This window comes from Crinia signifera, chromosome 3, assembly GCF_055691185.1.
Source record: "Crinia signifera chromosome 3, ASM5569118v1, whole genome shotgun sequence".
NCBI classification, from domain to species: Eukaryota; Metazoa; Chordata; class Amphibia; order Anura; family Myobatrachidae; genus Crinia; species Crinia signifera.
This window is the reverse complement of record NC_139219.1, coordinates 193,952,874-193,970,157: the sequence shown is the minus strand read 5'-3', so window position 1 is coordinate 193,970,157 and position 17,284 is coordinate 193,952,874. Positions and strand designations below refer to the sequence as shown.

Sequence of the window (17,284 nt, the reverse complement as noted above, 5' to 3'; positions counted from 1 at the left end):
ACTTTCCATGAAGTAAAAACTATCTTCTTGAATCTGGAGTGCTGCCTTATATATCCGACTTGGGTATTAAGTTTCTTTATATATACTGTATATATATGTATAGTGTTCCCTCTAGAAATGAGGGCGGGCAGGGTGCCGCTGCACGGGGGCATCGCAAGGGGGGCGGACCAGGCCCGCCAACGTCACAGCCGACGTAAAAAAAGGGGCGTGTCCGGGCCACGACGTGATGAAAAGGGGCGGGCCCGGCCGCCGCGTCACTAAAGGGGGCATGCCCGGCCCCGTCGAAGTTACCGTGCTGCCAGGGAAGCGCTGGGAATCGCCGTCTAAGGCGGCGCTGCGCTTCCCCATGCACACAGCCAGGGCAGGCACCAGGCTGTTTTAGTGGGGCGCTGCTAGCAGGGCAGGGCGCATTTGCCCTGTAAAAATCGGGCAGGGTGCAGCACCCCGCTAAAACAGCCTAGCGGGAACACTATATGTATATATATATATATATATATATATATATATATATATATGGGTACAAGAAAAGGGGGACAGTCAGCGCCAGGTATTACAACAGATGAGTGTGAGACTTGATGCTTACTCAAAATAAACTGTTCCCCCTACTGGTATTAAGGGGTGTCTGCTCAGGTCCTAAGAGAGACAGTGGTGTGCTGTCTCTATAGGTACGGGGTAAATGAGGAAAATATTTTAGAACCCGGCGACTTCAGTTAATATAAATATGTATAAAAGTAGGCTGTATGTTAAAAATAATAGTACATTTATTCGGCTATACAATAATACAATATATGAATTTATGTATGTTCCGCATGTCCGACATGTTTCGTCTATGATAGACTTCCTGAGGAAGTCTATCATAGACGAAACATGTCGGGCAACTTCTGAGCTTATTGCTCCCTACACTAAAAAGCTAAGCGATTCCATATATTTATTTTACCTTGATCTTATTGTATATTCGCAACCATCTTGATACATATGTTTTAAAGAGATATTTTTTTGTACTTTTTATACTCCTCTTTTTTTTTTTTTATTCTAAGTTTCTCTATTTTTTACTCTGACGAGATACCCTACCCCCATTTTTTCTTATATATTGTATTATTGTATAGCCGAATAAATGTACTATTATTTTTAACATACAGCCTACTTTTATACATATTTATATTAACTGAAGTCGCCGGGTTCTAAAATATTTTCCTCATATATATATATATATATATATATATATATATATATCTGGCAGAGGTGCGGCACTCAAAGCTTTCAAAAAAATTCAAGCAGAGACGTATCTTTTATCAACGTTTCAATTTCTTTATCGAAATTTTCATCAGGAACATATATACATACATACATACATACATACATACATACATACGCATGCACATGCGGAACATACATAAACATACATACACAGTTACAGTGCATTGTGCGATGCGGCCTTTGGGAGATGCAGAGGTGGCAACCCTAACTCCAACCCGGCTGCCACATGCAAGCGTGGTTCAGCTGATCTCTGCGCTTATAAGCCCTCTCAATAACAACTACAAGGAGCCAAACTCCACCCAGAGAAGTCATCAACTACGGAACCAGGGCACCACTTTATTTAATTTTTATGTACATAACCACCACCCCCTTCTTTAATTCATCTTTTATTTTTCATAAAACCTTCACGATCTTAACCCTACAGGAGCTGCTCCCCTCAACAAGCGCGGAACCACAAAAACTTCCTATCAGTATTAACATGTATTCATTGATGAAAGAATGCTGTGTTTTAATATAGAAAATGTGGCAAATTTGCTGCTTATCGAGCCATTTAACGACACCCACCAGTCGAGCGAATGCATATATTAGCATATATGCCTGCGCAGAGCCAAAACCGATCATACCTGAATCAGGCCCTAAGTACTGAAAAGTAGTGTAGTAGAATATCACTAGAACTCTTCTGCTTGCTAACAAATCAAAGTTCTGAAATGTGAAGCAAGGTGCAAAATGTGACCTCCCTTGAGAAGAGCGAATACATTTGATTTTCTATCAACTGCATAACTCACAGACATGTGAGAAATAAGTGAAATGCCAGGTCTGGCAAAAGCTTCTGGCTCTTTCCCAGGGATTTAATCTAATGTGAGCAAGAGAGTAAGGTCTATACGATGTAACTGACAGGTAAAAAACAACCCTGAATACAGAAATCTAGTAAAAATCATTTTCTGAAACCATATACAGTACATGTATTTTGGAGGTACAAAGTGGTGGGCATTTGCTTTTTTTTTGTGTCATGTTAGTTTTTTTTTAATGTTTTTAAAACATTCAGTGATAAGCCAAGACCAGACATACTTATGCCCTGATAAAAAGATACCACATTTTTCTGATTTCTACTTGTATTGTTGGTTGAAAATATTGAACAAGGGCAGGGTTCATCCTAAAGGTGCCAATGCCTAGTGAATTTTGGTTTAGCCAGATGGAGGGAAAATAAAATAAAAACATTTTTAAGTCTCCAGTAGAAAAGGCCCTACTGCAGCACAGCCCAAGGTACAGAATCTGCAGTCATCATGCATTTAATTGCACACATACAGATGGAGCGCCTCTCACTATTGCTTCGCCATCTGACTGAGACACATGTGGGTCTCACATGCACGCGCGTCTCAGTTTCCCGTCGGCGGGGGGACGGTAACCCTGTCCGTCTCCTCTTCAGGGAGACGGACAGGGTTAGGGAGGGGGGGGGGCAAGGCGGCAGGGACCCTGAGCGACCCTCGGCAAGGCGGGGGACCCGGGGGGAGCCCAGCTGTAAGGCGACGCGCACACATCTCGTGAGCGCGCATCCCCTTATGGCGGCTGGCGGGGGATGGCGGCTGGCGAATCTTCCTCCATCCCCTGCAAGAGCGAGCCTCGCTCCATCTGTATGTAAGGACAGTGGCATTCAGTTGTTAAGCTGTGTACACACGGGGGCGATAGGGGCTGAAATCGCTGGAAATATCATCATCATCCCCCGGGCGGTGGCGCTGGAAGCTCTTCTGGGTTTGAAACACTGGCCGCACGTTGATTGGCTGAGATTCAGCCAATCAGTGTGCTGCCAGTGTTTTCAAAATCAGAAGGGATTCCCGCACCGCCGCCCGACAGATGATGATGGACGGCAGCGGGCAGCACTTCACTCCGGCTGGGCGGTACAGCGGGCGGCTCCCTCTCTCCTGGCCGGACGGCGGCAACCGGCGGGCTCTGTAAATTGCTGTGGGTGCCGCAGGGGACCCCTCAGATGGCGGGGACCCCCCTGTAGCCGGTGGGCACCGGGGCGCCCCCATCACACCTTGCCTGGGGCGCTCTTGTGCCTTGCACCGGCCCTGCTTATTATAATCACATCTATATTCGACCCATTATGACTGCACAAGATTAAAAATGTAATGGTCTTCATTGATACTTAAAGATTATTGCTCTGCAAGTTAGCAATTCAAAATACTGGGTACTTATTTCCTAGCACGGCGTCCACGATCTAGATCAGGCATGTCCAACCTGCGGCCCTCCAGATGTTGTCAAACTACACATCCCAGCATGCCTTGCCATAGTATTGCTATTAGGGAATGCGAAAACTATTGCAAGGCATGCTGGGATGTGTAGTTTCACAACATCTGGAGGGCTGCAGGTTGGACATGCCTGATCTAGATTGTATGTGTCGGGCCGATATCGCAAGCATTGCATGCATCTTATGTGTTTGTGCGGGATAAGATGCATGCGATGCAATTGAAGAGATTTTTTACATTGCAAGCATTGCATGCATCTTATGTGTTTGTGCGGCATAAGATGCATACGATGCAACCGACGCAATCGACGAGATTTTTACATTGGAATCAATGTGAAATGGTCCCTGAGACCCAATTTTACATTTATTCCAATGAAAAAAGCCCCCAAAACCCCAATTTTAATTGCTAACCCCCCTTCATGGGTGAAATGCCCCCCCCCCCCCATTGTTAATGCCACCCCACTATTGACGCCAACCCGGAGCGTGGCGAGCGCAGCGAGCCCGCGAGGGGCGGCGGTACGCGTCCTCCGACCTTTTCATACCCCCACTATCCACGTCGGCGTGGAGTTGACTTTATATAGTGTGGCGAGTGCGCGAACGCAGCGAGCCCCGCGAGGGGATGCGGAATACATGTGAAGTAGTCCGCGTACCCTCGCTGCGCTCGCCACACTATATAAAACTCCGCGCCGACATGGATAGTGGGGGTATGAAAAGGTCGGAGGACGCGTACCGCCGCCCCTCACGTCCTCGAAACTTTTAAAATGTATACATTGTATGCCTTAATTAAGGCATACAATCTTATGCGATGGGCGCCGTGCTAGGATATAAGTACCAAATACTGTACCAGTAGTACACTGTAGCATTTAATCATTGAAGGTTATTTACATAGATTGGATAAAAGTAACAATTAGGAATTATGTATATGAGGGAAGATATCTGTGATTAATTGCAATCTACATTTTTTTTTTCCAGGAAATTAGGATGGATATACAAAAATGGTTACACATGACATCAAAAGTGGCTTTGGCGATAGCAATCATTCGAAATAAACCAGAAGGAAAAAGTAGCAGACTATACACTGAGCAACTGGCCAAACATATTTCTAATCAAGATGTTAATTGGAAGACAAAGGCAATGGAACTGGAAGCTGAAGTTCTGTATTTGCGACAAGAATGTTTTTTACATAAGATTCATAAAAGATCAGGAATGGAAAATGGTAAGCTGCAAATTTCACTATAGTAATCAAGATATTTGTTTTCCGATATGTATTTGAAATGTAAATGCACATGAGATTTTTGAAGTTTATTGGCCTCTGACATCTATAAAGGGGCATACAGATATGGTAATTTCAGCCCTATTTCTAAGCTATCTGTCTATAGATTGCTTAGAAAATAAGCATGGATCCCTCTGTGTGTATGCCCCAGAGCTATCGCCATCGTCCCCGCAAATCTTGACCACATGTAGTCAAGGGATTCGGTATGAAATCCTGACGGTCAAAATCCCGACAAAGTCAAAATCCCCAATGGGTCATAATACCGACAAGGACAAAATCCAGACATTTAAAATACCGACAAGGACAAAACCCCGACATTTAAAATCCCGACATGGTCAAAATACCGACATATAGAATGTGCAGGTGAAAATGTCAACATGACTTTGGGTCGGCATGTGGCGAGATCGACATGGGTTTTTTCAATGTTTTTTGACCAGACATGTGCCGACAGGCGGTATTTCATGCCCTATAAATAAAATAGTGTGCCGAGCGCAGCGGCACCTTGACAAAGGGGGACCTCAGAGTGCCAGCCTTTCTTTCACTTCCTACACCATTCTTTGGAGGGGCACCGGGTCAGCTGAACATTAATGGAGAGTGCCAGGCCGCACCAACCTCTATATATATATATATATATATATATATATATATATATATATATATATATATATATATATATATATAGCGAGATGGCGTTGGAGGCACTCACAGGACTTGTAAAAAATAATGAACACACAGACACAAAGTCTGGAATATATTTATATATATATATATACTGTAATTTCCAATGCACTCACGGTTCAATTCGTTATTATCCGGAGGTGCTCCCGCCAGTCACACAAGCACAGTTTATGGTCCAAATGTAAAGTCACTTAGAATCAGGGCACTCACCAAGCAGCTATAAGGCAATGCTTCTTTTATTAATCCATCAAGTATGACAAATAAGCCGACGTTTCGGACCCAACTGGGCCCTTAATCATGGCGTCCTGGATCTCACAGAAAAGGCAACTGATCTCATGCTACATGCTGCTCATATTTATGTGGTCTTAATTACATCAATTAGCCCCACATGTGGGGATCAACAATTAATCATGGCAGATATGTAAATATCAATGCTACAAGCACTTCAGCACAACACCCTCATAGCCCTCAATACCTAGGGCTATAAAGCAAATGGGCAAAGTGATATATATAAGTAAAAAAGATAAAACTCACCTATAACGAAAACACGCTGTTTAAACAAATTTGGAACGCATGCCGCTATTGTAGGCGGTCCCCACGTGCGTGTCATCTCTCAACCAATCACTAGATCATCATCCTGTGACGTGCACCCCTTCCGGGCAGCGCGTCACACACAGCGCTTGCTTCGTCTGTTAATTAGTGGAACGCACGGCGCCATTATAGGCGGTCTTACATGCGTGTCAAATTATCCACTACTCATTCCAGCGTACGTCCCTTCTGTAATGGGACGTCACTGCGTACCTAGCGTCAGTGCTCTAAGAAGTGTCCTATCCCTGATCGTTGTTAGGTGACGCGCATCTGTAGTCAAGCGCGTCACTTTTGTAAACAATGCCAGCGTTAACCTGGTTATCTTAATGCACAGAACTTGTACAGCAATATGCTGCTATCTATCTAACCTACAAATGCCAGATCTAACGTGATGGGAGGGAACACACCACAGAATTATACCCAAAAGAAATTAGGAGGTGTTGTTTTGGATGAGTGCAATTAATTAGCAGCACATAGCAGGATCTCAGTCTCCAAACAAACAACAATAAAACACATAACATATTTTTAAAAAAAAGCTAAATTGTAACCAAGGTACATCATCCAATAGTCTCAACTCTAGTCCCTATCTTTTATAAAGACCTAGATTTTGATGTGGTATGCGACCATGGTTACCCTAGCTTATTATGTCACTGTTGTGGGTAAGTATTAGGTAGCCAACACAAAGAATTCCATCAAAGAACATCAATTACACAAAAGAAATATTTGAAAAAATAGAATTTTTTTTTTGAGAGAATTAGAAAAAAGTGATAATTTCATAAAAAACATTTAAATGAATTATATTCATTTAGGCCCCTAGGGCTGATGGTGTCCAAGGTGTATATCCATCTCGTCTCCCTTTGCAGGAGTAGTTTTGCTCGATCCCCTCCGCGACTCAATATGGGTATATGGTCGATTATGATACTTCTCAGTGAGGAGAGAGCATGTTTTTTCTCTAAAAAATGGCGCGCCACTGGTTTATCACTTGTTTTTGACGTCAGTGCTGCCCTAATGCTGGATCGGTGATTAGCCATCCGTTCTTTAAAGGCGCAGACGGTCTTCCCGACATACGTCAGGCCACATGGGCATTTCAACAAGTAGATAACGTGGTCAGATGTACAACTCAGTCTGTGCCGAATCTTGATCTTTTGCCCATTGTGCGGGTGATTGAAGAATTGACCAGTATTCATAGATTGACACGTGGTGCACCCCGTGCATCTAAAGCAGCCCAATCGTGTGGGTCTCAGCCACTCACTGCCAGAGGATCCGTTGAAATTTAGTGTAGGTCTCATCAACATATCACGTAAATTCTGTCCTCGGCGGTAGGCTATCATTGGTTGTTTTTTCATCTTCAGCTTGGGGTCAGATGCCACTATACCCCAATGTTGTTTGATACTTCTTCTGAAAGATGATGCCCTTGTGTCATGGGTCGTTGTGACTATCAAACGATCATTTGGCTTCACTCGCTTGTCATTATTGTCATTTAGATGTATTGCCTTAGCCCGTTTTAAGCTGCTTTTTACAATCTGCGGTGAGTAACCCCTGTCATGAAATTTCTCTCGCATTTCATCAATCTGACGTCTTGTATTTTCTGTATCAGTATTGGTGCGAAGGACCCTTAAGAACTGGGATATCGGCAGTCCATTTTTCAAATTTGTTGGGTGATAACTCGTATAATGCAGTAGCGAGTTACGGTCAGATGGTTTCTTATATAGTTTCGTACCGATCTTATTGCCATCCTTATAGACTGTCACATCAAGGAAGTCTATTGATGTGAGGCTCGCTGTGTGTGTAAAGCGGATTGGGGACCGTAATTCATTAAGTTCATGGACCATTTTTTCAAAAGTCACCATGCCTCCCTGCCACACCAAAAAGATGTCGTCTATGAAACGATAATAATGCATGATGGATGTCTTGTATGGAGTCAGTATGTTCTTCTCCTCATACTCCGCCATAAAAATATTGGCGTATACAGGGGCCAGGTTAGAGCCCATGGCCGTTCCCTTACGTTGGACATAGTATTTAGCACCATACAGAAAATGATTATTAATTAGGACCTGTTCAATAAGGGTACAGATAAATTCAATCGGAGGTACGGTATGGTTACACTTCAACAATCTATTTCTCACTGCGTCTATCCCTTCTACATGTGGAATCACCGTGTAGAGGGATGAGACGTCCATGGTCGCCAATACCACATCATCCCCTGTGAACCTGATATCGCTGATCTTCATGAGAAAATCAGGGGTATCACGTATAAAGCTTGGGGTTGCCATCACCACAGGTTGCAATATCTGGTCCACAAACTGCGCCATAGGCTGCATTACAGACCCCCTGGCAGAGATGATAGGTCTGCCAGGGGGCCTGTCCAGCCTTTTGTGGACCTTAGGCAAGGTATACATGATCGGACAAATTGGGCAATCCACTATAAGGAAATTTGCTATCCCAGTGTCAATCCAGCCTGATGTTGTTGCCTGGTTGATAAGGATATCTACCTTGCTTTTAATTAGATACATCGGATTTTTAGGAACACACTCATAAACAGTAGTGTCTTTTAATTGTTCACAAATGTCCTGATGATAGTCAGAATAATTCATCACGACAACAGCTCCCCCCTTATCAGCGGGGCGTACTACTATCTGTTTGTTGTTTTTCAGAGTTTTTACCGCCTCCCGCTGAGCAGGGGTGAGGTTGTCGTGCAAGTTTTTGGTTTTATCCTCCTTTAAATCTACATCAATCATTCGGAGAAATACTTTGATGTTTGGGTTGGTTGTGGGCGGGTCATAAGTGCTGGGTTTTTTTAAGACTTGATTTAGTACCTCACTAGACACTTCTTCCGTATCACAGAAGTGGTCTTTCAATCGTAGTTTCCGCCCCAATTTGTATTGATCTACTACTGTATCAAATTTGGGCCTTGAAAAAATCGGTACAAATCCCAGTCCCATACTGAGTAACTCTTCTTCACCCGGAGATAGAGTATACTCAGATATATTTATGACCGGGTTCACCTCTGTTGACCTCTTCCCTTTCTTCTTGTATCCGCCCCGCCGCGTTGGCGTCCTGGGGCGTTTCTTGTTTGTCGGTCTCTGGGAGGACCACTCCCTTTGCCTAAAAAATGTGGCTGTCTATTACCACTAGGGGGAAGCCTTTCAGAGGTGTCGTTATCTGTTGATGACTGTGAAGAACAGGTATCAACAGTATACACTGGCCTACGTCTATAATTCCTGCGAGGTTTATTGTGAGTATCACCCATCAACCAACGGTAGACTGTATGTTGTTTATAGTCCAAATTAACTGACTCCAACTTTCTCCTCTTAAAGCTTATCAACTCATTTTTGTATTTTTCTATGGCACTATTGAGTTTGTCTAACCATTTTTCTGATTTATCCTCAATAAGGATTGAATTGGCTATTTTTTTGGTCTCATTAAGTTCAATTCTCACTTTGGTCAATTCCTGTCCCACCTCCTCTACCACCAATAGAACTAGATCAAGAGAACATTTATTTAATACCCCACACCATTTAGAACAAAAGGTGGGGTTTGTACGTCCTATGGTGGGGGTATTAGCAATCCTAAATCCCCTTGGAATTCTCTTGTTACGATAGTAGTCAGACAGGAATTGACCATGTAAGACTAAATCGGTTTTTTTTTTTAGTAAGTCTTAGCAGTTTATGGTACTGATCAACAGGTGTCTCAGCCGGAAGGCTGCTGAAATCATCCTGCTGAAAAAGCACTTTTGCTGCATCATCCTCAGATAAGGAAATTACACCTGTTTCTGCTTCCACTAATTAACAGACGAAGCAAGCGCTGTGTGTGACGCGCTGCCCGGAAGGGGTGCACGTCACAGGATGATGATCTAGTGATTGGTTGAGAGATGACACGCACGTGGGGACCGCCTACAATGGCGGCATGCGTTCCAAATTTGTTTAAACAGCGTGTTTTCGTTATAGGTGAGTTTTATCTTTTTTACTTACAGATGGGGCCGGGCTCTTCTTTGCTGCCGAATCGCCAGAACGTCACCGCTGGCGATCCGCCAGCAGCCCGGCTCGCCATCTGACTGAGACGCACATGCGTCTCACGCGCACGCGCGTCTCAATCTCCGTCGGCGGGGCGACGGGAACCCTGTCCGTCTCCGCTTCAGGGAGACGGACAGGGTTAGGAGGGGGTGCGGACAGGTGGCGGGGACCCCGGGTGACCGCCGACAAGCCGGTGGTGACCCGGGGGAAGCACTGGAAGCGGGACGCGCGTGCCTCTCGTACAATACATTGTTTGGGAGGGGAATGATCAGGAATTGGATCTTTTCTGTAAATCCCTCAATATTAACAATATGAACATAAAATTAACTTTTTCCACCAGTAAGGAAGAACTATTCTTCCTAGATTTATGTCTTTATATCAAAGAAGGGCAACTAAACACAAAAGTGTTTAGGAAAAAGACCGATTCTAATAGCCTGATTGACATCACCAGCCAACATCATGGTAATTAGCTAAGTAGTATCCCCTTTAGTCAGTTCCTGCGAGTTAAGAGGAACTGCACAGAAACTGATGTCTGTGACGAACAGATGGAAGAAATGAATAACCGTTTCCTAGAGAAAGGTTATACCCAAGAAAACCTGAATCTAGCAAGATCCAGGGTAAACATCTTGGACAGAAATGATCTCATCAAAAAGGATAGTAAAGAAAAAACATCTAAAAATCAAAATAATGATCATCAGTGGTCTTTCATCTCGAAATTTCATTATCAACACAAAGAGATCGAGAATATTTTCCATAAGAATTGGAAAATTTTAAAAAATGATCCTATTCTTGGAGCTCATCTCCCCAACAGACCTAAATTTATATATAGGAGATCAAACACGATCAAAGATTCCCTAGTCAAAAGTGCCTTGGATGTAACAAAAAGGAATAGTATACGAAGCCAGGGCTTCCATCGGTGTGGCCTGTGCCTCATGTGCAAGACAACAAAGGGACCGAGCAAAATAAAAGAGTTTGAAGTGAAGGGAATCAAATATCCGATAAAAGAATTCCTGACTTGCAACTCTAAAAATATCGTGTATGCACTTGAATGCTCTTGCGGCCTGGTATACATAGGCAAGACTACGAGGTGCCTTAAAACCAGGACAGCAGAGCATATTTACAATATAAGGAAGAACCTGGAGGGACATACAGTTTCTGCCCATTTCAAGAAAATACACCACTCAAATCCATGTCAAATAAAATCATTCTGGGGAATCCAACAAATCAATCCAACATGGAAGTGTAATAATATAGACATCCGCCTAGCTAAAGCTGAGATGTCATGGATTCACAAACTAAAAACTCTAGTCCCAGAAGGATTGAATGGTGAATTCGAGTTAAAATGGTTTCTTTAAATTTTTCTGTATGTCCCCCACCAGGTTTTCCCTTTTGTCTCTCTTACTATAAATTTCATTTTTTAACCCAGTGTCTAATTTATTGTCATGTTTTTATCTTTTTTATATATGCTGGAATCCACCCATTGTATTAAAAATGGACGTGCGTTCCAAATGGACTTATTTTAAAAGGACTTCCGGGATTATAGGTGCGCTCCACGGAGCACACCTTCCGGGAGAATGTGTGACAGCATTGGAACAATAGTAACCAGGATACTTGGTAGAATCACTCTCTACCCCATTCCGGAACGTACATGAACTTCCTGGTACGCGATACATGTTTAATGAACTACATCCCCCAAGATTCTGAGCGGAACTACACATCATTTCCGCCAAGCATTGTCTCTGCTATAGCGTACATGAACTTCCGGTACGCGATGTACGCACTCGGAACTACGTCTCCCAGAATGCTCAGCCGGATTATACTTCACTTCCGCCGGAGCGTCTTGGAGTTTCCGCTGTGAGCAAACGCACACAGCTGTGATGGATTGAATGTTTAGTGGGGTTTAAAAAGGGCCCCGCTCGACATCTGTGGATATGCTTCTGATGAAGGGCTATTGTGCCTGAAAGCGCGCTTAAGCATACCACTGCTGCCGAACGGACCCCTGGGGACTGGATAAGTGGGAAAGAACCTGATGATATACATCCATCCTTTGGAGGACCTTGATACCCCGTTGTGGGTTATATGCGATTTTATCTCTGCGAATATGTGAGTTTGTCCAATAAATTCTTTGTACTTTTATATAAAAACAATGTTGCACTAGAAATTGTTTTTTTAAAAGCCTCCCAGGAACCCTATGGAATTTCTATGAAGAATTTCTATGAAGATTAAAGACCGTTGATGTGCCTATGAAATACACTTGTTTGTGAGTGCATCTAATTACCATTAAATTTGTGCAGAGTGTGAAAACTTTATTTGCACTATGGTCTGCTTTTTCTTTTAAATCCCAAGGTTCATTGAAAGGGACCCAGAAACTGTGATTACTTGTCGATCACAGTGTCCTATACACATACCCAAATTGTGTAAGTGTGATTGTTTTGTGTTTTTCGCCAAGGGTTGCACCATCTATTTGTTGTTACTTTTAAAAAGCGGCAAACGATAAATATTAATTTAAACCTCTAGGTGAGATCACATCAAGACAATAAATCCACTCAGCCTCACACTTTAATAATAATCGATTGCGATCGCCAGCACGACTCGGTCTTGCGACCTGGTCGATCATGCGATAGCGCAGGCTATTGAGGGGAAGATTCATTAAAAAAAGTGCCTTGCTACTGGCTGGTCACTGCTGTTATTTTTCAAGGCAGCTTTAATAGCAGAGCAGTGGCCAGCCATTCTATCTTTAAAATTGCACTGCGTCTTACCTATGTACGTGAGACCACACGGGAATAGGATTTGATCAATGACAAACGTACTGTTGCAAGTAAGGTGTTGGCTCATAAGCATTTTCTTGCCTGAATGTGGGTGATTAAAGCTGTCACCAGCTATCATAAATTGGCAAGTTACGCAGCCTCATTTAAAGCAACCTGGTTGTTTAAAGAGAAAATGCCCCTCAGGTTGTTGTACACTAATGTCGTTTTTTACTAACAAATCACGCAGATTGGAGCCGCTTGCATAACAAGGCATTAATATGGTATTCTTGAAAGATTGTACTATGGGCCATTGTTGTTTAATTTGTGACATATATCTTTAGATCTTACATTGAACTTATTAACCCATGGTAATCGTGTTCTAGATGTATCAGGATTGGCGACTTTCTTCTACAGTAAAGAGTCACGATCCATATTCAATACTTTCTGCTTGTTTTTTTTTTAAAGAAAGAACGATCATAACTTTGGCTAACAAAGCGCTCAATTAAGGATCGGGTGACAGCTTTTAAGGTGTAGGCCAGTATTGCGGTCAGTAGGCTTATAAAATACTGTGGTACTAAACTTGTCGTTATTCTTAGCAATCACAACATCTAGGAAATCTATCTGATGTTTGTCCATCCATATTGTAAATTTAACAGGACATTCAGTAATATTATGTTTATCGATTAAAGCTCTGAATTGGAATTCAGAGCCAGTACAGATTAGGAAAACATTGTAGATATAACAAATATATGACGATGTATTCTTACAGATTTCCTGGTTGGCAAAAAACATGTCATATCCGATCTAGTTAAAAATATGTCAGGACGTCTTAGAGTGGTTCATTAACCCCTTCCCGACAATTGACGTACATTTACGTCATGGTCGGGAAGTACTTCCCGACACATGGCGTAAATGTACATCATGGCTTGTAACTGTCACCGTGTCTATAGACGCGGTGACAGTTTCAACATGTCTGCTGTCCCTGACAGCAGACATGTCCGTGCATGCCCAGGGGGGGCTGCGATGCCGCCCCCCCGTCGGCGATCGCTGTGATTGGCTGTTCAGTGTGAACAGCCAATTACAGCGTTTTCTGTGTCACCGGCGAATAACGTTCGCCGGTGACACGCGATCGGAGGTGATTGGTGCTGTAAAGTACAGCACCAATCACCGCGGGGTGTAAGGGTGACACTGGTGTCACCCCACCTCACCCCGCCCGCCCCCAAAGGCCGTGATTGGTCCGTCGGACCGACGGACCAATCACAGCCATGGAGGGGGGTTTAAACTAACGGTGACTGCACTGCAGACGCCATTCCGGTCTGGAATTGCGTGCAGTGCGGTCACCGTGCCTAGCTGCCGCAGTATACTGACCTGAACCTTGCCAAATACTTACCTGATCCTTGCAAATATCTTGCCTGCTTCATCACTGCTTGTAGTGTGCTGGATGCTTCCTGGATCCTGTTACTTGTGACTTCCTGTGTTGTGAACTTGTGCTGCTGCAGTGTAATAGCGTTAGATAGAGAGAGATAGAGAGAGATAGTGTCAGAGAGTGCTATATTTTGTGCTGCTGCAGTGTGATATAGTTATAGAGAGAGAGAGAGATAGAGAGAGATAGAGAGAGATAGAGAGAGAGAGATAGAGAGAGATAGAGAGGCCTAGTGACAGAGAGTGCTATATTTTGTGCTGCTGCAGTGTGATAGTTATAGATAGAGAGATAGAGAGAGATAGAGAGAGAGATAGAGATAGTGACAGATTGTGCTATATATTTTTTATATAACTGACTGCTGCCCCCCCTTTTGTGCTGATCAGTATAAATTAACTGATCAGCAACTTTTTGGGGGCGCAGGTTTTTTTTTATATATATATATACCTGTCACTGCTGCTGCTGCAGTGTCATAGAGTGTTAGATAGTGAGAGATAGATAGATAGAGAGAGATAGTGACAGAGAGTGATAGAGAGTGCTAAATTTTGTGTCTGCTGCCCCCGCCTTTTGTGCTGATCACTATATCTGAGGTGATCAGCAACTTTTTGGGGGTGCAGAGGTTTTTTTTTTTTTTATATACCTGCCAGTTGCACTGTCAGTTGCACCAAAGGTTGTGCACCTGCTGCCCCTCACTGGTAATCAGTGTCGCATCACTGATCACCTTTTTTTTTTTTGTGTGTGCTGTGGGGTCTTTTTTTTATTTTTTTTTTACACACACTGTGATTTTGTGGGTGTCCTGTGGCCGCTGTGCGCTGATCAGTGACGTACATCACTGATCATCTTTTTCGGCACAGGGTTGATCTATTTTTTTTTTATCAAATTCCTGTTGCCTTTGAGCGCTGTTCAGTGACGGACGTTACTGACCAACATCTGTGCTCAATTTTTGGCGCAGGACCTTTTTTTTTTTTTTTAACCCCTTCAATTTTTTTTTTAACCCCTTCAATTTTTTTTTTAACCCCTTCAATTTTTTTTTTTTTTAACCCCTTCAATTTTTTTTTTTTTGTATAAAGTATTTTTTTTTTTCTGCACTACATACACACTACACACTACATACCCCCCGGGTTGAAATAAAGTTTGTACCCCCCCCTACACTATACACGTGTTGAAACATTTCACTACCAGTAACACAAAAATAAAAATGGCATCCCAAATGTCATCCCAAATGTCATCCCAGTCATCCAGAAGAATGTATTCAGCGGAGGAGGCATATGCCATGCTTGCTTCTGACTCTGACACAGCCAGTGATGCAAGCGGGGAATTTGAAGGATTCGCCTTAAGCTCCTCTTCCTCCTCTGGTGATGAGGGACCCCCTCAAAGACGCCCCCGTAGAGCAGCTGAGACCCCCCCCCCAATAATTGATCTCGTATGGACCCCACCACCAGACAATTTTGAGCCCCAGGTTCCTGAGTTTTTGGCCATGCCAGGAATCCAATTTGATTCCACAGGTCTCAGAGAAATTGACTTTTTCAAATTATTTTTCTCTGATGATTTTATAAATTTAATGGTGGACCAAACTAATTTATATGCCCAGCAGTTTATTGCTCAAAACCCCACGTCATCATTTGCTAGGTGGACCCCTGTAGATGCAGTAGAGATGATGACGTTTTGGGGTCTGGTGTTTCATATGGGCATAGTAAAAAAGCCAGAAATTAGGCAATATTGGAGTACAGATGTTCTGTACAGCACCCCATTTTACCGTATGGCCATGCCCCGGGCTCGATTTGAGACGATCCTTAAATTTTTGCATTACAACGATAATGCACAGTGCCCACCCAGAGATGATCCCACCTTTGACCGGCTATTCAAAGTCAGGCCGGTCATTGATCATTTCAGTGCCAAATTTGAAGACATGTACATCCCAGATAAATTCATTTGCATAGACGAGTCCCTTATACATTTTAAAGGAAGGGTTAAATTCCGCCAGTACCTTCCCAGTAAGAGGGCAAGGTATGGCATAAAAATGTATAAGCTGTGTGAAAGCACCTCAGGGTACACTCACAGGTTTAGGGTATATGAAGGGAAGGATTCAAGAATTGAACCGCCAGAATGCCCCCCCTCCCTCGTAGGTGTTAGTGGAAAAATTGTCTGGGATTTAGTGCACCCCTTCCTGGATAAAGGTTATCACCTCTATGTGGATAACTTTTACACCAGCATCCCCCTGTTTAAGGCCCTTGGTTCAAGAGGTACAGCAGCTTGCGGTACTGTGCGCAAGAACCAAAGAGGCCTCCCAAAAACGCACATTGCCCAAGTAATGAGAAGGGGTGAAAGCAGGGGAATATGCACCGAAAATATGTTGTTGGTCAAATATAAGGACAAGAGGGATGTCCTTATACTGACAACAATTCACGGAGACAGTACCACCTCCGTCCCTGTACGAGGTACCAGTACCCACACCTCAAAACCTAATTGTATCCTGGATTACAATAGGTACATGGGCGGAGTGGATCTTTCAGATCAGGTACTGAAGCCGTACAGTGCCCTGCGGAAAACAAAAATCTGGTACAAGAAGCTGGCCGTGTATATCATCCAGATGGCACTGTATAACGCTTACGTGCTATTCCGTTCTACCGGCCAGAGGGGGACATTTATGCACTTTCAAGAGGAAGTCATAAAGGGCCTAATATTTGGGAACCAGCAGGCAGAGGGCCCCAGTACTTCTAGTACTGGCCCCCGTATTGTACCAGGGCAGCATTTTCCTGATGAAATCCCCTCCACTGGAAAAAAGGGCAGGACACAAAAAAGGTGCAAAGTTTGCTATAAAAAGGGAATAAGAAAGCAAACTATTTTCCAGTGTGACACTTGCCCCGACAAACCCGGCCTATGTATAAAGGAGTGTTTTAAAATATACCACACATCTATGGATTATTAGGTTCATAATTTCACCGTGCTTCGGGGGTCTTGCTAATGCCACATAGCACCCACCATTCATTCCACCAGAATCTGAGCCGCAAAATCCAAAAATCACTCCTTCCCTTCTGAGTCCTGCCATGCACCCAACTGGTA

General features: G+C 43.4%; 1 protein-coding gene across 1 annotated transcript in view; it reads left to right on the top strand.

Annotated features, from left to right (window-relative positions):
* The window catches only part of MEI4 (meiotic double-stranded break formation protein 4), a 170,001-nt gene that overhangs the window by 5,458 nt on the left and 147,259 nt on the right, over positions 1 to 17,284 (top strand). Inside the window, exon 3 of the mRNA XM_083177166.1 lies at positions 4,475 to 4,718. Within this exon, the coding sequence (XP_083033292.1) occupies positions 4,484 to 4,718 (235 nt within the window). The 5' untranslated portion in view covers positions 4,475 to 4,483. The remainder of the gene's footprint in view (positions 1 to 4,474; positions 4,719 to 17,284) is intronic.